Source organism: Cyprinus carpio, chromosome A7 (assembly GCF_018340385.1).
Source record: "Cyprinus carpio isolate SPL01 chromosome A7, ASM1834038v1, whole genome shotgun sequence".
NCBI lineage: Eukaryota > Metazoa > Chordata > Actinopteri > Cypriniformes > Cyprinidae > Cyprinus > Cyprinus carpio.
The window spans coordinates 45967754-45992383 of NC_056578.1; the positions used below are offsets into that span (position 1 = coordinate 45967754).

The 24630-nt window shown below is 38.4% G+C and overlaps 2 protein-coding genes across 13 annotated transcripts in view; both read right to left on the minus strand.

The window, feature by feature from the left end:
- The window catches only part of LOC109094940 (girdin-like), a 45274-nt gene extending 41646 nt beyond the window's left edge, over positions 1-3628 (minus strand). For 9 of the 12 annotated variants that reach the window (XM_042761270.1, XM_042761269.1, XM_042761268.1 and 6 more), the window contains exons 1-2: positions 3173-3628; positions 2989-3086 (exon numbers count right to left, since the gene is read on the minus strand). In XM_042761270.1, the coding sequence (XP_042617204.1) occupies positions 2989-3086; positions 3173-3244 (170 nt within the window). In that variant the 5' untranslated portion in view covers positions 3245-3628. The remainder of the gene's footprint in view (positions 1-2988; positions 3087-3172) is intronic. The other 3 variants (XM_042761265.1, XM_042761273.1, XM_042761264.1) reach the window with 2 other exon arrangements.
- Positions 3629-18927: 15299 nt separating this feature from the next.
- LOC109109204 (serine protease 27-like) lies at positions 18928-23894 on the minus strand. The gene is made up of 6 exons (XM_019122359.2): positions 23800-23894; positions 22416-22436; positions 22178-22343; positions 20403-20671; positions 20163-20305; positions 18928-19670 (listed from the first exon to the last, which is right to left on the minus strand). The coding sequence occupies exons 1-6, from the start codon at positions 23852-23854 to the stop codon at positions 19314-19316; spliced, it is 1011 nt and encodes a 336-aa protein (XP_018977904.2). The 5' UTR covers positions 23855-23894; the 3' UTR covers positions 18928-19313.
- Between the last annotated feature and the right edge of the window lie 736 nt (positions 23895-24630).

Consider the following 24630-nt stretch of genomic DNA (forward strand, 5'->3'; position numbering starts at 1 on the left):
ATCTTCACTGCAGAGCTCACACTGCTGTCTGAGGGTCTTCTCCCTGAAAGATCCGGCTCAGAATGACTCTGCTGCTCCAGATCCCCTCTGCTGCTTTCTCAAGCGTCTGTTCTGGGACTGTGTGTGTGTGTGTGTGGGCCTGCTGCTGTGTGTGTGCATGTGTGAGTGTGCACGTGTGTGTGTGTGTGTGTGTGTGCATACGTGTGTGTGTGTGTGTGTGAGTGAGTGTGTGCATGAGTGTGCATGTGTGTGTGTGTGTGTGTGTGTGTGTGTGCGTGTGTGAGTGTGCATGTGTGTGTGTGTGTGTGTGTGTGTGCGCTTGTGTGTGTGTGCATGTGTGTGGTTGTGTGTGTGTGTGTGTGTGTGTGAGTGTGTGTGTGAGTGTGCATGTGTGTGTGTGTGAGTGAGTGTGCATGTGTGTGTGAGTGTGCATGTGTGTGTGTGTGTGTGTGAGTGAGTGTGCATGTGTGTGTGTGTGTGTGCATGTGTGTGTGTGTGTGTGTGTGTGTGTATATGGGAGTGTGAATGTGTGTGTGTGTGTGTGTGTGTGTGTGTGTGTGCATGTGTGATGTTAGATGTGTGTGTGTGTGTGTGTGTGTGCATGTGTGAGTGTGCATGTGGTCTGTTCTGGGACTGTGAGACTCTGTGCACGTGTACAGCTGTCTATCCTCAGTAAAGTGGAGTGCAGCTTGTGTTTTATATCTGTATCTGAAGGTAAACTGTACTCACGGATTCATCGAGTGTTTGATCGATGGTGATGTGTGTTAATCACCAGCTCAGTACTTTTGCTGCGGCTGCATGTCATGATGTGCACGACACACATCTGTTTCAAACACACGAGGCGTCTCTGCTCAGTCACGGTTGGATCAGCCGCGAGACCTGACGGTGTTGCTATGGTTACCGGTTCACTCCCACACTGAAACGCAGCAGTATGCACGTCCGTTTGTCCCTTTATAAGCAATCACACCTGTACAATCACTGAACGAATCGCTTATTTACACCACACTATAATGAGAGGAAGTGTGAAACTTCCTTCAACAGATTGCTTCTGCAAAGTCTTTCACGACTGGGTTACTGACGGCACGTGTGATAGTGATGCTGCTGGAGTTGATCACCCATCACTGTGTTCACTAACACTGAATAAACCAGTGTAGCAGCACCTGCACAGACCTCAGCGCTGCTCAACAATCACGCGTCTGTGTGTGTGTGTGCAGCAGCTGAACACACACACACACAGACCACGGCCAGCGAGCGATCACATGACCCTACATTATTATAGTGTGACGTGAATACACAGGCGCTATGACGTCACACGTCCCGAGCTGACCTCCGCTGATGGAGATGGACTGTGATGGTCAGAGCTGTGGACCGATCAGAAACACTGCAGAAGAGATCCTCAGATCTGTCAGACTTACTGAACTCTTGTGTAAAAGCAGTATGACACAAGCATCAGTCATGTGATCACAGCCACTGTGATTCACACTACAGTACACCCATAAGAGCCGGACACAACCCACAGGTGAGTCTGAGGAGCTTCCTTCAGCCGGAATCAGCCAGCGCTCACTGGAGGAAACGTGCAGGAACCACGCTCCTGATGGACCATTTGTATGACCACAGTTTACTACAAACACCATGGTAAACTGTGCATAGTGTAGTAAACCCATAGCTCATTCGTGGTTACCGTGGTTTAACTATAGTAAACTTTTTTTTTTAAGTAAACCCATAGTTAATTCGTGGTTTAGGTCTATTAAGCATGTTTTTGTGTGTTTGTTTGTAGTAAACCCGGGGTTAATTCGTGGTTTAGGTCTATTAAGCATGTTTTTGTTCGTTTGTTTGTTTGTTTGTTTGTTTGTAAATCCGGGGTTAATTCGTGGTTTAGGTCTAGTAAGCGTGTTTTTGTTTGTTTGTTTGTAGTAAACCCGGGGTTAATTCGTGGTTTAGGTCTGGTAAGCTTGTTTTTGTTTGTTTGTTTGTTTGTTCGTTTGTTTGTAGTAAACCCGGGGTTAATTCGTGGTTTAGGTCTAGTAAGCATGTTTTTGTTTGTTTGTTTGTAGTAAACCCGGGGTTAATTTGTGGTTTAGGTCTAGTAAGCTTGTTTTTATTTTTGTTTGTTTGTTTGTTTGTAGTAAACCCGGGGTTAATTCGTGGTTTAGGTCTAGTAAGCGTGTTTTTGTTCGTTTGTTTGTAGTAAACCCGGGGTTAATTCGTGGTTTAGGTCTGGTAAGCATGTTTTTGTTCGTTTGTTTGTAGTAAACCCGGGGTTAATTCGTGGTTTAGGTCTATTAAGCATGTTTTTGTGTGTTTGTTTCGTTTGTTTGTAGTAAACCCGGGGTTAATTCGTGGTTTAGGTCTAGTAAGCTTGTTTTTTTTGTTTGTTTGTTGTTTGTTTGTAGTAAACCCGGGGTTAATTCGTGGTTTAGGTCTAGTAAGCGTGTTTTGTTGTTTGTTTGTTTGTTTTGTTTGTTTGTAGTAAACCCGGGGTTAATTCGTGGTTTAGGTCTGGTAAGCTTGTTTTTTATTTTTGTTTTGTTTTTGTGTGTTTGTTTGTAGTAAACCCGGGGTTAATTCGTGGTTTAGGTCTAGTAAGCGTGTTTTTGTTTGTTTGTTTGTTTGTTTGTTTGTAGTAAAACCCGGGGTTAATTCGTGGTTTAGGTCTAGTAAGCTTGTTTTTATTTTTGTTTGTTTGTTTTTGTTTGTTTGTTTGTAGTAAACCCGGGGTTAATTCGTGGTTTAGGTCTGGTAAGCTTGTTTTTGTTTGTTTGTTTGTAGTAAACCCGGGGTTAATTTGTGGTTTAGGTCTAGTAAGCGTGTTTTTGTTTGTTTTTGTTTGTTTGTTTGTAGTAAACCCGGGGTTAATTCGTGGTTTAGGTCTATTAAGCATGTTTTTGTTTGTTTGTTTGTAGTAAACCCGGGGTTAATTCGTGGTTTAGGTCTGGTTAAAGCAGGTGAGTGTAAGTGTGTGGTCAGATCGATGGGTCTTGTACTCACATCTCAGTCATGATGTCGTTGAGATGAACCCCGTCCACTAAAGTCATGAAGTCAGACAGATGAGAGCCTCCGGAGCCCAGCGGAGAGACCGTCTTCACCTACACACACACACACACACACACACACACAGATCAGGCTCAGCACACCATCGCGGCGCGGCGCGGCAGATCCGCTCATCACCCACCCAGCACACCAGAGGAGAGCGCAGAAAATCCTCCAGCAGAGGCGTGAACGCGTCGCGCTCCATCGTGTCCATCGCGTGGGGATAACGCGGCAGTGTCTGGAGAGGATGCGTCTATAACGCGCTCCTCATGCTGTCGGTGGCCGTCGCTCGCGTTATTTTCCTCCGCCGCCGTGAGCAGATCCTCGCGCTTATTCTCCGCCGGACGAGCGCGGCGCGATCGGTGCCTTCATCCCGACTGAGAAGCCGCTGTTTCCCGTTAGACTCGGCGTGACGTGTCGAGCTTCTGCGTGCGTGCGTGCGTGTTGAACAAAGCGCCGCCTGTGAGCTGACAGCAAGCGCACTACCGAGTGCACTGACTCAGCGCTCCGCCTCCGACACACATCCCTGCAGCGTTACATTCCCTCCGTTCATTCAGAACACACACTGCTGCTCCCTTAGCAGGCGACATCCGCGCAGGTATAACCGGTTACAGCGCGTCAGGCAGCACACACACACACACACAGTGTGAAGCTCTAGGGTCACATCATCAGTAACACACGTGGGGGGAAAACGCCCCCCTTAAGGAAAATGTGACATTATAGTGAAACAAAACATAAATGTGACTAGAATTGCCATCCCGGGTTTTGAGTGACTATGGCAGGAATTATTCACCAAATATTAAAATTGCTCAGCCTTCATAATTAATTAGTATTTTGACTGAAAATATTTTCTGTACAAAGGGGGCGTTTTGCCCCAGCGGTGGGGTAAAACGCCCCCCAAGGTGGGGTAAAATGCCCCCTTTCTTACCAACCAGTTTGCTTCATAGATCAACAGCAAAATGAACAGACTAGTTTTTAATCTCTAAAAGTAAAAGGCAAGTAATGTATCAACATGCATAGGCCTATATATATTAATATTTATTTGAGAAATGTCCAACATATCCAAAAATTTTAACATTTAAATTTATACATATAACTAAGTCATGCAAACAAATATATTGTAATAAATAAATACATAAATAAATAAATAAACATTAATTCATTAGCCATTCACAGCCATTTTAACAATTATATTTATACATATAACTAAGCCATGCAAACAAATAAGTAATAAATTATTTTTTTTTTTAATTTTTAGATTTTTTTTTTTTTGTGTGATTGGTTTATTATGCGTTAGCTGTTTATACATGCACATTTCACAGATGAATTCCCCTCGAATCTCATTTTGTAGAGCTTGCTCTGTATAAGCACCACGGTTACTTTTTCGTTTATATGTCCGCATCTATATGGAGAGAAAATATATATATATGAGGTTCAGATTTCTACACTAGGCCTTTATGGGGTTGATAATTGATGTATTTGTTCACCACTATCACCAAGAAAAACAGAAATCCCTAAATAAATATTAAACTTATAAATTTGTATATTTATGTAGTGAAATACATTCAATAAATGCATTTAAAAGCCACTATGTTTTTATCATTGGGTCACCTAACCACCTTCCATCAGTGAGCTAAACTCTGCTATCAAGCTAGCCTAATGCTCACTTGAGGTAATTTTTTTTCTTTTGTTCAAATATTTTGATTTTACCACCTAGTTATACTGCATTAAGTGTAAAACAAAGGATTTGATACACAGAAATATGTTATTATAGTAATTATGATAGAGAGAAACTGAGCATTTTACCCCTCAGCGTAGGGGGCGTTTTACCCCACAACCTATGACTTTTTCAAAAAATGTTAAATTTTTAAATTATAAATATATTCCTTACAAATAACATATCCTCTCAAACTACAGACTTCACTATTCATCTATCATACATCACTGTGATCAATTTATGTACAATATTCTCTTAAACACTTGTTTACTAATATCTGAAAATTATAGCGCTTACCATGTAATCCTCTTCTCTTCAAATACGTCGCTGGTGTCAGCTTCTCCGAGGAGATTTGTTTATCCCCGTTGTCAAACGTAGTGCATAGCAACAGTGAAAATGTATCTTGACTATCTCTAGTGGTTATTTTGGGAAAAACAGAGGTGGGGGGGCGTTTTACCCCACTCTACCCTTCTCCAAGTGGTCTGTGTCTGGAATCTCTGTTCCTGAGTGATGCTAGAGCTCAGCCTCCACGAACACACTTCAGTGCTTTAGCACAGTGTGAGAGAAACAAAGCAGAAGGCAACACTTTAAAATAACTTTAATAACTCATTCACAGCAGATCATATATATTCATACAGCTAGAAATAAGGATAATGTGCTTGTTAATGTTTGATAATAAACTTACTGAACATTACTAATGATTAACAGAAGATTATTGCATTTAAATAATCATGTTTACAAATGTCTTTAAACTTCTAATTCATATGATCACGCACTTCTTGAACATCTACAGATGATTAAAAGCTTGTGTTAACACTTCTGCTGCTGAAGAGTTGTGTATATTATAAACTGAACACAAATGATGCTACAGCGGGTAAAAGTCCAGTGCTCATAAAGATACTGAAAGATTAGAAACATTTATAAACATTTAAAATGATGATGTCCGCTTTGAGTAGTGTCAAAACATGAAAGAATGATTAATAAATGATTTGTTAAGCTGTGAAAACAGTAGAAGTATATGTTCTTTACAGACTGTGATTATGAGTTAATGAATAAGATATGAATGGTGGGGTGAATATTTAAGTGCTTAAAATGACTAATTAAGCTAATTTTTCACAACATTTGTACATGTAAAAAAGAGCATTAGGTAATATGTGAACGGAGGTTTAATGATATTTGTTATATTTAAAAGTACGTTAACAAATAAGCTTGTCATCATTGTACAATTTCTGCTTAAATCATTTGATTTATTGAAAACAGTGCACGATCATCTGTAAACATGTCAGTTCACGTTAAATAATCATCTGTTGATCACTAGGTAATGTTTAGTAAGTTTAGCAAACATTAACACATTTCTAACTCTTGAATATATAAACTAACGGCCAGTGAATCATCATATAATGTTTGTTACTGAGTTATTAACGGAGGTGATTCTAAAGAGTTTAGTCTCCGTGGGGTCTGTGGATGATAATAACATGTGTGTGTGTGGTCCTGTGCTGATGTGGTGTTCTGGAGCACACCGGGTCTGGAGGAATGATGAAGTGTGCATCAGGAGCTCTGTGCTGCATGTGTTCAGATCAGCCAGGGCCACGGATCAGATGTACAAAAAAAATGATATATATTTTGATGATGTGGTGTGAGTAATAAATGCTGTTTTGTTTAACTTCTATCAATGAACCCCAAACAAGGTTACAAAAAATATATATATATATATATTTTTTTTTATAATCTGAATTATATTTATTATATATTACCTTTTGATAGTTTTAACATTAGCTCTTACCTCTATGAAAAACTCTTTTATATGTTGATACACAGAATATATGACTCATCAAATACACACATTATCCATCATAAAAAGCTTATAGATAATTCATAAACTTCTTAACAGAGACAATGTAAATGAGCAAACTCTCGAAAACAGAAAAAAGACGCAGATCATAGATGTCTGTACTGCTATGTGTGCTAGGCCTATATTAATCTGTCTATGCTGTTTGAGTTGTCTATATTTAGTTGTTTGCTCGTGTGCCAGCGAAAGCGTCAAAAACACAATAAAATTACTTACCATCTGCATAAGAGCCGCTGCAGCTTCATCCCATGCTTTTTCCTTCACCTGCAAGTCTTTGTAAAGTACATTGTGTGGATCATAAAGATCTTGATATTTCTCACTTCCACGATGAGACGAGTGTCGTCCATTATTGTCTTTCCAGGTGCACTCTGAAGCCCACCGCCTGTGACACCACGTGCTGTTGTTTATGATTGTCAGCATGATGTCAGCACGACATCCGTTCTTCTGCCAATACGACTACTACTACTACTACTAATAAATAAATCTCTAAGGCTAAACTAGCAGTATAAATTATTTAAAGTTGTTTTTGTATTTCGGCCAAAAAGTTTATTTTTGGATAGAACTTTAAGTACTTTGACAGATTTTGTTAAAAAAGTAAATAAAAAAAAATACTAATAATAAAAAAAATAGAAAAAATATGTGAATTTAAAAATCATACATTTTTAATGTCATTTGCTAAAAACACATCATTAATGCAAATTCTGGGGAAAATTACTTTTTCGTGTCAGTACATGTGTATTTTGCCCATGATCTTTGTCACTTTATCTTCTATACATATTTTTTAATATTAATTTCCTTTCCTAACATACTCCAGTTCTTGTTAAAACACACATTTTGTGCATTTAGAGCACTTTTTGTGTGAAATCATATTTATTTTGTCCATCAAGGTGTACTTTCACTTTAACTGAGCGTCAGCAGCGCAGCAAAAATAGACCCAGCGCCGAAACGATCGCAGCACTGCTGCTTCTGCTCTGCTCCTGCAACGCTCTGCGTGCGGTGTGAGCGCGCTCATCTGTTAACATAGGCACCGAGAAAAATAGCGAGATTATATGTTGAGACGAAACGATCGCAGTGAACCCGGCCACTTGAAGTGTGCTCACGCATGCGGCTGTGCGCGAGTATCTGTTTGGTTTGGTGCAGTTGAGTGTTTGGTTTTTTTTATTTTTTTTTTATAATGATGTGTTTAAACATAGTAAGTTATTAAAATACAATAATTGGTTTAAAAATACAGAAGTCTTTAAGGTAAAATGATTTGTCCCGTGTTTTACAAAGGCCAACACATATTTGAATAAACAAATAAGTATTTTGCACTGTTTATAATACAATTATAATGAAATAAATTTAATAAGAAGTAGGCTATTGGAGAAGCTCATTTGCGCGTGATTTAGGCGTCTTTGTTTCTATAGCGATGGAGTCTCCAGAACGCGCGCAGTTAAAGCCCTTTCACACGAGTGCTCCATGAGCGCAGCATGCGGTAAACAAACCTGCACGGTTTTAAAACATCTGGAGCTCACATCTGTCCTCTCAAGACTCTCCAGATGTAGTGCTGAAAGCTGAATTTATCAATGCGTCTGTCCAGTAACTAATGATGAATGCACAGTTTGCAGAGAGGCATTTCAGTTGTTCACGGTGGACTGTATGACTTGAAGGGACAGTTCACCAAAAATGAACATTTTGTCATCGTTTACACACCAACAAGTTGTTCTAAACCAGTAATAATTTCTTTCTTCTGTTTAACATAAAAGAAAATACTGTAAATAATGTGGGTAACCAACAGTTTTGGGTCCCAAATGACTCTGATGTTTTTTTTACCTTACTTTGGCATTTACAACCATCAGCTGTTTAGTTGAGACACATTCTTCAAAGTATCTTCTTTTGTGACCAACAGAAGAAAGAACTGTATGCAGGTTTAGAACAAGCTGAGTAAATTATGACACATTTCATTTTTGTGTGAACATACCATTAAAGTGACAGACACATCTGTGCTTCTAAAGGTATAGGCCTATTGTTTTATTAACATTTGGATAGTCTGTTAATATTGTATTCCATATATTATCAGAGCTTGGTAGACATAATTATTATATTTTTAGACATGATTAGACAGATATATTTATAATTATATTATAGATATATAATAATTATATTTGAAGTTATATTAGTTTAAAATTCTTAACACAACTGTTGTAGTTATTTTTAAAAGTACTTAATTACTTATGTAAGGATATGTAAATGTAAGGATTTTAAGATTCTCAAGTCAGTAAACTGATTAATTAATAAGGGGGGAAAGGTAGATGAAGAATCGTTCTGGAATCGCCAGAATCAGACTCAGATCGGATCGTGAGGTGACTAAAGATTCCCACTCCTACTAAGGATCCCGATAGACGAATAAAATGGTCCACTGCAGTAAAACATGTGAACCAACACAAAATTTGGGATTAAACGGGTAAGGTTTCATGACATTTCTGAAGTCTACTGTACTCACGGTGATACCTGCAGGGACAGGTCGATTACGTTAGCTAACACGCTTGACTTACGCTTCCATAGCAGGTCGAATATTCATCCAAACATTAGAGCGTGTCCGTTTGTACCCCTCCAGGCTTTTAGAGAGTCTCCGCAGTAACGTTAGGAGGGAAAGTAGTTGTATATCAGGATACTGCAGGTCAGGAAATCTAGCCGTTCCTTTATCGATCGGCTATACGTTAAAAGCACCACGGGGCATTATAGGGATCTGTTATGCTTAATGTACTAAGTTTTGTATGTACAGATCTATTTCTTCTGAATTAAAGTACGCAGTGAACTCTGTTGCCTTGAAACTCCTGCTGGCGCCATTCATTTCATATTCGCTCCCGGCTGTGCCTGCATGCTGGTGTAAACAGAACGAGTCACATGACACCCGGAGCTCTATAATGTGTCTAAAATGTAAGTCAGTTAATATTCTTTGTTTATTTAACTAAATTTGTATAAAATCAATATCACATTTGCAATCGAGCTGAAAGTCAGGAAAACATGACTCTTGGTCGTGTGATGTTGCATATATTATATAGAATATTTATCTTTTTTCTACCGCAGTATGTGTGTTCATGTGTTGCTCTTATAGTGTTGATTTCTCCGCGAGTCAGACCGGCTGCACGAGACCGTGATACTGTCAATACATTATCTGTTATTAGTCACCGTTTACACTGAAAGTAATACAATCTGAATCATTCTCACCAAAGTTTCAGTGCTGCCCTACTTATTGTTTGTTATTAAAATCTTAATCCGGTTACTTGTCCAGTCGGGCAAACACAATTCTCCTTCACTTGCCCCTTCACAAAATCCACTTTAGCGTTAATGTTGAGCCCTGTACTGTATATCGCAAATCGCCAAAAAATACTGAGATATGAATTTTTGCCCATATTGCCCAGCTCTAATGACGATCGATCACAGATATGATCAAAAACTGACATCCCTAGTCTCTAAGATCTATGTCATTATCAGTGTGGAGCGGACAGATCACTGCTGATCTCCTGAATCCTCACACACACACACACCTGCAGCATGCTGACGATCTCCACTTTACTGAAGAAGATGAAGGAGGACTGCGAGGGCAGGATGATGTCCTGATGTACTGCACGCGGTAGGTCTGGGGGATCTTCTGCCGCAGCTCTGAGTCTGTGATGGGGATCACCTCTCTGAAGCGGGCCGTCTGGGTCAGGAACTGGCCGTGGCTCTTTGGCAGCAGCAGCGCCGGCTCGTACTCCAGGAAGCCCACCACGTCCATGATGCAGTCGTCAGAGAACATCACCTCCAACAGCACGATCTGGTACAGCTGCTGCAGGCCCCGGCGGTCGCCCGCCTCCTCGCTCGCGCCCGAACAGAGCGAGCGGCAGCTTCTCACGCCGGACGGGCGACGGCAGCACAGACGGCACCAGCTCCTCCAGACGCTCCGGCTCACAGGGGGGCAGCTCCAGCGGGTGACCGCTCTCAGCCAGCTCCTCCTCACACTCGTCCACAGGGTCCTGCGGGATCTCCACAGACGGATCCTTACCCTGCACCTGCACACCAGACACACACACGCTCATCATCAACGACACCCGACACAGAGAGAGAGAGAGAGACATGCTCAGACAGTGTCTCTCTCTCTCTCATCATATCATTATAAAGCCCTGCAACACCAAGAGATGAGCAAAGAAAGCAGCCCCTCCCTCAGCTGATCCAGAGCTTCAGTCCTGATGCTTTACTAACATCTACTGATGCTCTGAATCACATCAGAACCAATCAGATCACTGCACACATCAAACACAAACACAACAACAGAGTAAAGTGCTCTAGAGAGAGTAGAGTATGGCAGAGTATCTGTACACAGTGTCAGATAAGAAACTGACCAGATACAGACTCAGCGGACACAAGCTGATGATAGAGACGGACAGAGATTGTGTTCACACTGTGATCTGAATCAGATGGAAACAGAACTGCACTTCCTCCCAGAATGCTCCAAACACACGGACACACGGACAGTGTTCTGAGATCAAATACAGCAGATCCATCAGACATGTAAAACTCTCTCACACCAGGAGAAACTGTGGTATCTGTGAGGAGAACACAAGAACTGCTGCTGTGTGTTTGCTGCTCCAGAGCTCTAGATGTAGTGATGCATTATTTTTATGCTGTAGTTATTCATAAATTACTATGTACATGAACTGCATGTTTGAGCACAATCAGAAAGAACTCAACACCTGAAAACTATGCAAAAACACAAAATGTAAACACTCATCGATTATCTCTGGTGGGAAAAATAGTATTTACAATACACATATTCACAACAGAAGAGAAGAAAGGATTTCTGTCTCATGCTCATCATAGCTAAAATTTCTCTTTTGCTAAATCCCGTACACACTTCTGCATTTCCTAACTCAGTGATTTTTAGTCAGTTTGTTTTGAGCAAAGATAATTGTAAAGATTATGTTTGATTTTTTTTTTCTATAAACTTAACAAAAGTGTGGAACATCATAGTTCTCAAATGTGTTTGCGTTACATCTAAATATATGAGAGAAGTGGAGAAACATAGATGTTTAGCACATGCACACATTGCTTCCGTACACCAGAGATACTGCTTTATTTGAGTAAAAGAAGATATCAGTAACTGAAAACACTTTAATGTTTAATGTTTTAACAGTCGATTCTATGCATAAACACCTCAGGAGAAATAATTTGAAATGGAGGTTTGTCAGAATAATAAAGAGTTCTGTCAAAAGTTTAATAATTTTCTTGAATAGGTATGTGCTCACCCTGCTCTCTTTCCCATGCAAGGATTAGCATGAACTCTTAAAACAAATACAGCCAAACAAACTAAATGTGAATTGTGTCATCTGAACAAGATGATTAAATATAGTGGAGTTATTAAAATATCTTTTACAAATCTGCATTTTAAAAAACTTTCACCATTGTTTACAAAACAGATTTCTGAATTCTATATGCATTATAAACATTTATTTTCTTGCTGTACTCTCTTTCTTAGTGATTTGGTCTCTTGAATGTACAAAAGGTTATAGATGAAATGTATCTATACTCTTTACAAAAGTGTAGAACATGCTCAAACTTTAAAGAATGTGCCGCTTTCAGTGCAATAGTTTGGTTTGTTTCAGTTGTAATAGTTTTTAAGGGTAAAACAGCTATAATTAATTGTTGTGTTGATGCTTCATGTGATCGCACATCGTGGACAGACACAAACCTGCACTAAAAGAAATATCTCAAAGAGAAAGACTGTTACTAAGTTTCTTAATTTTCATTCATTCCTATTATGATGACAGCTCACAAAGAGGAGTCTTCACCTAAAAACATACACAGCCCCAACAAACCAATTGTGAACAGTCAACCGTAATCTTGATAATATGACTGAATCTAGCGGTGTAAGAGTCATGTACAAAACATTGTGATTCCTCGATGTGCCATATCCCTGAACATCACCTCCAACAGCGCGGCCTTGCTGAGGAAGAGCAGGCTGTGCACGATCTGGTAAAGGTGTTGGAGGTGTTTATTGTGTAACATTCATTACACGTTCATCAGGGTCAAAAGGAAATGAAGATAATAGTAAAATACATCATTAGTTTGTGCATTTCTGTCATGTTGAAAATCACAGTGTATTTAATCTTTTAGCGAATCATTTAAAAATGACAGATACCTGCAAAATAGTCAAAAAGTCAAAGTGTATGTTTTCTGTTCTAGGTTAGAAAGGTAAATAATTTGAAACGTAGGTCTGTCAAATGAGAAAAGTTCAGTCATACATTTAAAAAGGTTTTCTTTATTAAGTATTATTTGTTTGTTTGTAAAAAAATCATAAGAGTTTTTTTCTAGTGTGGTGAGAGAAGTTGTTTGCGTTTGTGTTATTGATATAAAGAAACAATACTGGTCATCAGGTTAGAACAAATATACATTTCATTTAAAATAGTGACACACAATGTGTTTAATCTTTTAAACATGTTTAAATTATAGGTGTAATTATTTTACTGAGAAGTTTTAAATGAAATGTATATTTGTTCTTTTACAGAACATACTGTCTACAGGGTGGATTTGAATTAAAACATTTCTTAAATAACAACAAAAAGTAAAAACGACATATATGATTTGCTCATACTTAAAATTTAGTATACTTAGATGTGTGTGTGTGTGTGTGTGTGTGAGAGAGAGAGAGAGAGAGAGAGAGAGAGAGACCAAAGGATCAGCCAAAGTGTTGATTCATTGTCTAAAGCAGGGCTTATTTAAAATTTGTCTTGTCACATCATGTTATGTACTTGGATTTATTTTAAACAATATTGTTCAGCACAGTGGTCAATCATTGTTGTTTTATTGTGCTTTATAAATGAACTGAACTGAACTAAAGCATGATTCTGTGCACATGATATGAGGTGGATGTTGTAAAGCCATTAACACGAGCACATGGAGGATACTCTCATCCACTGTCAGTTAGACAGCTTCACTGCTAGCAGGACAGGGATAGGGGCGGTGAGCAGGGAAGTTTAATCATTTTCAACTTAAAGGGATACTCCATCCCAAAATGTAAATTTTGTTATTAATCACTTACCCCCATGTCGTTCCAAACCCATAAAAGCTTTGTTCATCTTCAGAAAACAATTTAAGATATTTTGGATGAAAGCCGGGAGGCTTGTGACTGTCCCATAGACTGACAAATAAATAACAGTGTCAAGGAAAGCATCGTCAGAATACTCCATCTGTCATCAGAGATTCAACTGTAACGTTATGAAGAGACGACAATACTGTTTGTACACAAAGAAAACAAAAATAATGACTTTATTCAACAATTCCTCTCCTCTGTGTCTCTCCAAATCAGCGTAGCGACATTTTGAAGAATATGAGCTGAACGCAGACAGTGTACGCTCTTCTGTGTCAGCCGTGCCACAAGGATACGTTTTTTACGTGAATTTACACTTTGGTTTGAGAGCAAACAGCGCATCGGCGCAGCGCGGCTGACACAGAAGAGCATACGCCGCCTGTGTACTGCTCAGAATTGCCAAAATGGCGTTACGCTCTAAATAGTATTGAAAATTACTAATATCACATAGCATTTAGGATGGATAGTATGCACATTGGGACGCAGGCGATATCTGTGGGTGGGCACGTCTTCACCCTTCAAAATCACAGTGTGCCTGTTCATTTTATAATGCCGTCTTATTGCTCTTTTTTGTAGTAAATGTTAGCTGCATTTTAAAAATGTTTTCCCGGGCGAATCCTGGACTCCTGTTCTAAGTGTTAAATTAATATAATGACAGCTACAAAACAAACAAAAACAAAAAACAACAATAAGCCCTTGAAGCTGTTGTCGTTCAGTCTTGACGGATGAAAATAAACTGTGGAGCTTTGACCAATGAGAGAAAAGTTTACTCGCATGTGACTTATATTAACAAATTTGGTCCATTTAGAAACTTTGCCGTGGGAAAGCGAAACGCACCAAGAATAATAAGCAACATTGTAATAATTTTAATCCCTGTTTCGGAACAAAGCAATTGATCTACAGGTGTGAAAGCACCCTTAATCTACAACAAAGGTGCCCAGCCCTGGTCCATTTACATTTTACATTTACATTTAATCATTTAGCAGACGCTTTTATCCAAAGCGACTTACAAATAAGAACAGTAGAAACAATCAGATCAACGAGAACAACAACGGTATACAAGTGCTATGACAAGTCTCAGTTAGTCTAGTACAGAACACGTAGCCAGGGTTTGTGTTTTAAGAATATGATAGACAAGAAAAGAAAAGGTAAGTACTAGTATTAGTTGGTTAAGTCCTGATCAAACACACCTGAACCAACTAATTAGGATCTGAAGGAGCACTTGATAATTACAGACAGGTTTGTTTAATCAGGATTAGAACTGAACTCTGTAGGAAGGTAGATCTCCAGAAGGAGCAAGATGCACCCCTGGGCCTGTATTCACAAAACATCTTAAGGCTAAGGTCCCGTCCTAACGGCAACAAAAACATGAACAAACACTGAAAGATTGTCTTTTTATTAACTAACATTAACACAGATTAATAAATGTATTGTTTCATGTTCGTTTGTGTACCACGCGCAAGGTTTATACGTATAGTCCAAGTCTTCTTCTCCGTTTTTAGTGTATCTCTGTGGCAGAATTACAGCACCACATGCTGGTCTGGCATGTGTACTACATGGTTTTGTGTGTTTTGTTTTGGAGGAGGTTTTTTTTTGGGAGGAGAAAAAAAAGATTTTGTATGGGGAGATCTGTGTTTTTGTGTGGGTGTATTATAAAGTGTCTCCTGGAGAGTTTTGCTTCAACCCTAATCAAACACACCTGAACGAGCTAATCAAGGTCTGAAGGGTTACTAGAAAGCTGAACTCTGCAGGTCTCCAGGACCAGAGTTTGCCACCCCTGGGCTAAAAGTTGCTCATAACTTGCCGATTTAGGAGAACATCTTAAAAATAATGGGCGTGTCAGTCCTAAATTTAGGACTCCTAAATTTTTGTTCTAGGAGTATTTCACAAAGAGTTTTAGTGCTAAAACTAGCTCCCAAATCTGTGAAATGTTAGGAGTAGTGAAGAGGACTCCTAAGTCAGTAAGACCAAATCTGAACTATCCTAAAATGGCTGTTGCCAGCAATCTACCTCAAAATACAGGTGCATTTCAGTAAATTAGAATGTCATGGAAAAGTTCATTTATTTCAGTAATTCAACTCAAATTGTGAAACTTGTGTATTAAATAAATTCAATGCACACAGACTGAAGTAGTTTAAGTCTTTGGTTCTTTTAATTGTGATGATTTTGGGTCAAATTTAACAAAAACCCACCAATTCATCTCAACAAATTAGAATATGGTGACATGCCGATCAGCTAATCAACTCAAAACAGTTGCAAAGGTTTCCTGAGCCTTCAGAATGGTCTCTCGGTTTGGTTCACTAGGCTACACAATCATGGGGAAGACTGCTGATCTGACAGTTGTCCAGAAGACAATCATTGACACCCTTCACAAGGAGGGTAAGCCACAAACATTCATTGCCAAAGAAGCTGGCTGTTCACAGAGTGCTGTATCCAAGCATGTTAACAGAAAGTTGAGTGGAAGGAAAAAGTGTGGAAGAAAAAGATGCACAACCAAACGAGAGAACTGCAGCCTTATGAGGATTGTCAAGCAAAATAGATTCAAGAATTTGAGTGAACTTCACAAGGAATGGACTGAGGCTGGGGTCAAGGCATCAAGAGCACCACACACAGGTGTGTCAAGGAATTTGGCTACAGTTAACAGTCGTATTCCTCTTGTTAAGACACTCCTGAGATGTCTTACCTTGGCTAAGGAGAAGAAGAACTGCACTGTTGCCCAGTGGTCCAAAGTCCTCTTTTCAGATGAGAGCAAGTTTTGTATTTCATTTGGAAACCAAGGTCCTAGAGTCTGGAGGAGGGGTGGAGAAGCTCATAGCCCAAGCTGCTTGAAGTCCAGTGTTAAGTTTCCACAGTCTGTGATGATTTGGGGTGCAATGTCATCTGCTGGTGTTGGTCCATTGTGTTTTTTGAAAACCAAAGTCACTGCACCCGTTTACCAAGAAATTTTGGAGCACTTCATGCTTCCTTCTGCTGACCAGCTTTTTGAAGATGCTGATTTCATTTTCCAGCAGGATTTGGCACCTGCCCACACTGCCAAAAGCACCAAAAGTTGGTTAAATGACCATGGTGTTGGTGTGCTTGACTGGCCAGCAAACTCACCAGACCTGAACCCCAGAGAGAATCTATGGAGTATTGTCAAGAGGAAAATGAGAAACAAGAGACCAAAACAATGCAGATGAGCTGAAGGCCACTGTCAAAGAAACCTGGGCTTCCACACCACCTCAGCAGTGCCACAAACTGATCACCTCCATGCCACGCCGAACTGAGGCAGTAATTAAAGCAAAAGGAGCTCCTACGAAGTATTGATTACATGTACAGTAAATGAACATACTTTCCAGAAGGCCAACAATTCACTAAAATGTTTTTTTTTATTATTCTAATTTGTTGAGATAGTCAATTGATGGGTTTTTGTTAAATGTGAGCCAAAATCATCACAATTAAAAGAACCAAAGACTTAAACTACTTCAGTCTGTGTGCACTGAATTTATTTAATACACAAGTTTCACAATTTGAGTTGAATTACTGAAATAAATGAACTTTTCCATGACATTCTAATTTATGGAGAAGCACCTGTAATCCCACATCCACCAAAAATACTTAATTGTGTCTGCTTTACAGTGAAACACAAGCTCATTGTGACCAATTCCCTGACATAACACATTCATTGCAACACATTTAACAGCATCATTTTAAGTTAGAACAACTTGAACAGCAACAAACAAGAACAATACAGCTAAATAATCAACTACGATCATCTAGCCTCTATTAAACATTAAAAAGTTTTTTCATCATGCCTTTAGCTTACTCAGTTGTGCTGCATTATTGCATTTGGCAACTATATTTTTTAAATAAACCATTATATTTCATAATTAGGCTAAAATCTATTTTCACACCCCCCGTGGTGCCGGCCCTGCATTAACCAACTCTTTATTATCACATTCATTATGGAAAAGAACCATTACAGAAATTCACAAATTTATAAATTGTAAGAAATAAAAAGCTATAAAAGTCAAAAAAAAAATTGAGACCAGAAAAATTCCGTAACTGTAAGAGTAAAGAAACAAACTACTCGCTTGTTTGTAAGGAAGGTTGGACGACTCGTTCCCGAAGACTCGGGAGATGAACCAATTCTCTTTCTGGTACAGACTGTGTAGCCTGTAGTCTGTGGTGCTGTCATGTGATGAACAAACAACTCGAACCCAAGGGCTCAAGAGCTGAACTAATCATTTCGGTTTCCTGTACAGAACCTATTGGATATTGTGCATGCGCGGTCACCCCTAGCTGAGACAACTCGGCGTTCCCAAGTCATATTAAACATTAGTTCAAAATGAACGATCATTCAAGAACGACCCATCACTAGCGCACACAAAAACATTCAGGATCTTTTGAACTGAATTGAGTTGGTACAATTTTAAAAACTCAGCGGATCTACACGAATAACACAAATTACCCATTTTGAATTTGAAATGGCGAATTTCACCGAAAGGTGACAAGTTTGCATCCCTAGTACCGAAACATGCCAAGTGGTGACACTGGTGATGTGCGCGTCTTAATTAAAACAAAAATAAGCTGGACAACGATAACATTTGATTTTTTCGTATATTTATCTTTAAGTCAATCTTATCTTCATCATGTACCTCTGTCATGTTTCCTCTTTTCCTCCTCTTCTTGCTTTTTTCCGCTTCGGCTGCCAGGAGGATAAGTCCACTTCATGTTTATCGAGTAAGCGCTGTGCCAGTTTGAAAACGGTGGCCAGCGCATCACGAGGAAAAAAAATCAAATCAAATCACAGTGCAGCTTCAAAGAGCTCTACACGATCCCAGCTGAGGAATAAGAGTCTTATCTACATAAACCATCGCTCATTTTCTAAAAAAGATAAATATTTATATACTTTTTAACCACAGATGCTGGTCTTGCAGTAGCTCAACTATAAGCATTACGTAGTATTTTTTTTCTTTTATCATTTTTTTTTTAGCCCTTCAGTTTTCATAGTCTTATTGTTTCTCCATACTGTCCACCCTGTTGTTAAGCAAGGATGCATTCAATTGATCAAAAGTCACAGTAAAGACTTTTATAAGGTTTCAAAAGATTTTTGAAGTTTCAAGCCTTTTTAAAAACTTTTTGAACTTTGTATTCAAAGAATCTTGAAATGTTTCAGGGTTTATATAAAAATATTACGACAGTATGAAGAGAGCTGGAAAGACAGAGAGGACATTCCTCAACTCATTTCTTCTGTGTTTATTCTGTTTGATCGTGTGACTACAACATGGAAAATGATTAAAGATTAAAATTACATTTCTCTGATCACATCACAGAGCTCCAGAGCTTATATGGGTTATGGATATTGGTTATCAAACGTATAAGCATAAAAATAATCAGTATCATTAAAACAAAATCAATATCAGTCAATCTCTACTATTTATGAATCACAGAGGACAGAAGCATGATGAACTAAACGTCATTACTGTTTGCTCTTGTAATGTCAGTAAGAGAGCTGTTCAAGAACATTTATAGAGAAAGATAAAGAATAAATGACATTTTATTAGAGCATGTACAGCAGAACTGTGCTCTTCACCAAAGAACCCTGAGAATTACTGTTCAAACAGTCTTTAGGAAGAGAGAAAGAGGGAGAAGGTGAATGGAATGATGGAGACTGTGAGAGAAAGAGGGAATAGGAGGAGGTTGGGTGCGCTTCCCAAGTGTGAGTTGGATGTTGCATTTATAGATGGAGTTAGAGTTCTAGTTGGAGTTGTAGTTGGAGTTGAATGTTGAACGTCCGTGTTGAATTCAACAAATCCAGGTGGGTTGCTGTCCATGAAAGACTTGATCCAGTCCTGGTACTGAGAAACTCTGGCAAATGCACTGGGAAGTTTGGGATCATCACATTTTCGTCCAGTAAAACTTGAAATGCCAGACTGAATCCACAGGGAGTCTTTCCTGCTGAGCATTGGACCTCCAGAGTCTCCCTGTATTGACAGACATTCAGCGTTTATATCTCTCAACAACCGTCACAGACACAAGTATGCAATAGCGTAGCGTAGTGCTAAAGTATGACCCCGTGTGTCCACCAAAGTGGGCAAGTGTACCCTTCTCAACTGTGAGCATTTTTCTCTTGTCATCAAGGCTGCTTCCTCATTTCAGCAGAGCATCTTGCTTTATTATTATTTATTATGAATTTATTAAATCAAATTTTCCTTGATCGTTTGGTCTATAAGAGGTCTTTGTACTATTAAAATGCACAGACTCGGGCTCCAAATCAGCACGAGATCACAGTGACCATTTCTTTTTCCACAGTGGAAGGAAGTGGTGTACAGTTCATGATCGGTGCATTAAAGACGAGGCTTCATAAAGCATCTAGTTTGGCGGTGTAATGTTTGCAGGTGACCAAAAACTGCTGAGTAGAGTTGTGTAAATTGCTTTGAATTAAAAATGGTTCAAATGAATGAGTGGTATCTTACCGGACATATACTTTTCCCTCCCTGATTTAAGAATCCTGCACAGATCATATTGCTTGTGATGCCCCCTCCATAAGCCTTATCACAGTCACTGCTGCTCACGATCGGAATCATCAGCTCCTGCAGAATATCAGACCCCTGGGTGTCTGTGGCACAGATCAGAGGACAGATGTCATGGCTTTAAGGTTTAAGGTTTACAGTATTGGTTGTATTCGGTTAATCGTCATGCAAATGTTCGCTCACCTTCAGATTGTAGTTTGCCCCATCCAGTGACCCAGCTCTCTGTCCCTGCAGCAAACACACTACCAGCCGCCGGCAGACACACTGGCCTGATGTAATCAGTGAAGGCCACAGAGGAGGAGAGCTCGATCAGTGCTATGTCGTTGTCAATAGTAGACGGGTCATAGTTAGGATGGTTGATTATTCGACTCGCTGTCCTGTTTGTCTCATGAGGGTTTGAGCCGGATTGACTCAGACGACCGAAGTACATCACCGTGTCAGACACACCCGCACTGTCAATAGAGAAATCTCACCATTATTAAACATTATTACACACTATTATTGCACTAGGACAACCTACCAATGTATCTTAAGCTCGGTGGTGGACGAAACACAAAGAAAGCACTTGAGTAAATGTACCAATACCCTGATAAAATATTACTCCAGTAAAAGTACTCCTATTCAATTTTACTCATGGAAAGGTACAAAAGTATTTGATTTTTAATGTACTTAAGTATTAAAAGTAAAAAGAACTGATTGATGAATGTTTATAATTTTAACAGTTACAAAAACACATTTTATTTATCATTTTATATTATATATTTCATATAATCACTGCTCAGAATACCTGGGGGAGGGGATCGTCAAAGACTATCAAAACATTCAGTGTGTTAAAATATCAGTTCACATTACTGATACTTCATGTGTGCAAACAAGTGAAAACACAAACTATAACAGTATTTAGATATGAGGAAAAAGCCAAATGGGTTAGATTCAGTCGTGGGCTTGTGGCCTAAACATGTTTTCATTTACAGTAATCAATCGTAAAATTCGCTCTGACTGGATCATGTGAAGCAGTGTGGTGCTGACTCCATCAGTCCAGTTCACAAATGAATCTTTCTCTAGGTCCTTAAAATCAGCTTGTTCACAAATCAGTGATTCTTCAGTTGAAATAATGTGGAACGACATGCTTCTAGGAAATGTAGTAGAGTAAAAAGTATGATGCTTCAGAATGTAGTGAAGTAAAAGCAGTGCTAATAAGTTACAGATTACAAGTTACCCTGTTTAAAATGTAATAAGTACAGTAACTATTTCAATTGCTTTATTAATGTAACTGATTAGTTTTGATTACTTTTCTTAATTTCTAATTTCTGTTAATCATTTTGAAACAGGGTTTACCTTACAGTAATACTCAAGACTAATTACTGTCAGACTTTCACAGTCCTTCATCACTTTAAGATTATAATCGTTTAATTTAAAAACACAGCCACCACAAAATCAGACTTTTTTTTACTATGAGATCGTTCTGAGGTTGAAAACAGATTTAAAATCATAAGATATAGTATAATACTGTTTATTAAATCAAATCTTTGCATAGCTATGACAGAAACCATTGGCATCTAACGGTGCCTTGAAAAATAAACAGTTATTCTTAAGAAATAAAGCATATACATAAACCCAAAACAGTTATCAAATAATCCTATTCTGTGTCCTAAACTCCTGAAACATTGGTGTATGATATTTTAAAGCAGTCAGTGCAATAAATCACTCAAATCTGTGTATGTGTGGAAATATTCAGATCCCTTTGTACTCTTTAACATTTTCATAGGTAACTGTAATTTAATTACACATTCAGTAACTGTAACTGATTACAATTACATTTATTTTGTAATTAAATTACGTAACTCCTTTGCTTGTAACTAGTTGCTCTCCAACACCGAGTAAAAGTACAGATACTTGAGAAATGTGCTTAAATACAGTAAGAGAGTCCAGCGCTGCTGAAGCCTTAAAGTTGATACCTCTGGAAGCAGTGGGCTGCAGATAACACCCAGTCTTTAGTGATGAGAGTCCCGCCACAGTTGTGACCGAAGCCGATCACGTGGATGCTGACCTGCCACGGCCAATCACCTGCCGTCGCATTCTCCCCCCCAACAACCCTGTCACTGAGGGGCACTCGACCACACACTGAGGAGAGAGAGCACGATGAGAGAGCTCCTCATAGACACAGAAGACTCACATGCTGTGGCACATTCTTACCTTCTGACTGGCAGAGGGAACCTGTGTGGACAGACAAAGACAGTGAGCAGACAGTCATCATCCAGACAGAGCTGATAAACGGGTTTGTGTGGCTCACAATCACTCGCTCACTTCTACATCAGCATAGTCATGATGTGAATACAGAGAAACTGACCTAAATCATGTGTGTGAATTAGCAGCAGGCTTACACTGAGCGTTCACACTGACAGTGTTTCTGCTACACTTTACTGATGACTAGGATAAAGTTGTTTGGAGAATGGATGGAACAGGACCCAAACGCAAAGTGTGGATATATTTAAACAACTTGATTTGAATTTAGTGAGAATTACAGAATATATTATTTTCCCTTAATTTTTTTTTTTTTTTTTTGTATGCAGTGTTGGGTAAGTTACTCAAAAAAGTAATCCACTACAAATAACTAATTACTTCTTTAAAATTGTAATTTGATTACATCACTGATTACTGCATTTAAAAAGTAATCAGATTACTAATTACTAAGTTATCAAACCTAAAAAATAAAATAAAAAAAATTCACTACAAAGAGAAACTCGTAGTTGTTTCATTAATATTGACTGAAAAAATATTATTTTTATTTATTTTATTTTATTATTATTATTAAAAACACAAGTATTATTTGTATACACTCCCAATATCAACCCCCCCCCCCCCAAAAAAAAAAAAAAAAAAAACAAAACAAATAGGGTGCACTTTCTGCATGCTCAGTCTTTGTGAATATCTTCCTGAAACAAGTCACTGGTGAACAAATCTCCGGACAACGAAAAATGACATGACTGACAAATACTTAATATATCTAAAGAAAGCTTGAAGTTCTATTATTAAATGAAGTCCCCTCCGTAAAAAATAAAGATACATCTCAGCTACTTTTTCTTTTGTTGGAAGAAGACACACTGTGAGGAAATAAGCCTTGAATTGTGATGCATTTGTAACTAAAGTAATGTATTTTATTGACATAAGTAACTGTAATTAAAATAAATAAATTACATACATTTAAAATGTAACGCATTACTTTGCCCGCGTTACCCAGGAAAAAGTATTAGATTACAGTAATAACCTGCATTACTGTGTAACATGTTCAATCTAACTCTGGTTTGTACGTCACGTAGTTAACCCTCAAAGCGCAAAGAACACAGTGTACGTGGAGGACAGTGTGGAACGCTAACTGGTTAAAGTCATAAAATCTACATGAACAAACAATAAATAAATGTATGGGATTTGTGTAGTGACCCCAAAAACCTCATAAATTATGCATTTGTAAAGAAATTAATTTTTACAGAATTAAAAGGCTTGTCAGTTATTAAAACATTTGAAAGAAACATTATTAAATGAACATGTAATGTTGTGATGAGGTTTGGTAAGCTCTTACCTGCTGTGTAGAGAAGTGTGATCGCAGCAACACTCAGAGCGCTGCTGATCTTCATCCTTCTGCTCTGCTCCAATTAATAATGAGATGGAAAGCAAATACCACCGCATTTATCAAGAGTTCTCTGTCTCCACCCCACCACTCATTTTTTTTTTTTTTTTTTTTTTTTTTTTACATTTTATTCTTCAGATAAAATCTTATCTTGTTCTTTTCATAAGTGTCTTCTGCGGATAGGGTGGGGTGGGTAAGTCATCACCACTTTTTACTAAAGGTTGATTTTGTGTCCACCACTTTTTGAAAGCCTTTGGAAAAAAGAGGAGAAAGCATGTAGAACACAGAAAAACAACAACAAAAAACTATTCTTCATAATTTAATTCACACACGTATCATACACAAATACACTTTTACTGGTGTGATCAAAGTGATGAAGTTCATGTCAAATCTAGCATTCACATTCACAGACATTTTTATAGATTTACTCCACAATCCAGCTCTCTATGTAGTGTCAGAATGTGGAATGAATGAATATAAAACAATGTCTGTGAAGGTTATATGTTTGCGTGGGAGCTGGTATTATGAAATTAAAATCGCATGATCAGTGATTGTTCTGTGCTGATCTCTGTTTTCATGTGTTTTTTGTGTTATTAACTGTCTGGTGACATGTTCGAATTTAGTAGGTGTCCATATTATATTTTTTTAAAGATTTTTCTAGTTCATAAAATGTAGAATCTGCTTAATGAATAAATAGTTTTAAAGTCACCTGTGTTGCACTTATTTGGATTATGTGATAAAAGAACACGTACCTAAATGGCGTGGAATATCTATCTTTACAAA

Coding starts and splice junctions, on each gene's coding strand:
- LOC109109204 (XM_019122359.2), bottom strand. CDS start 23,854: ATGAAGATCAGCAGCGCTCTGAGTGTTGCTGCGATCACACTTCTCTAC. Junction 20,672..22,177: donor GCAGCCCACTGCTTCCAGAG/GTATCAACTTTA, acceptor CTCTATTGACAG/TGCGGGTGTGTCTGACACGG. Junction 19,671..20,162: donor GAGGGAAAAGTATATGTCCG/GTAAGATACCAC, acceptor CTGTCAATACAG/GGAGACTCTGGAGGTCCAAT.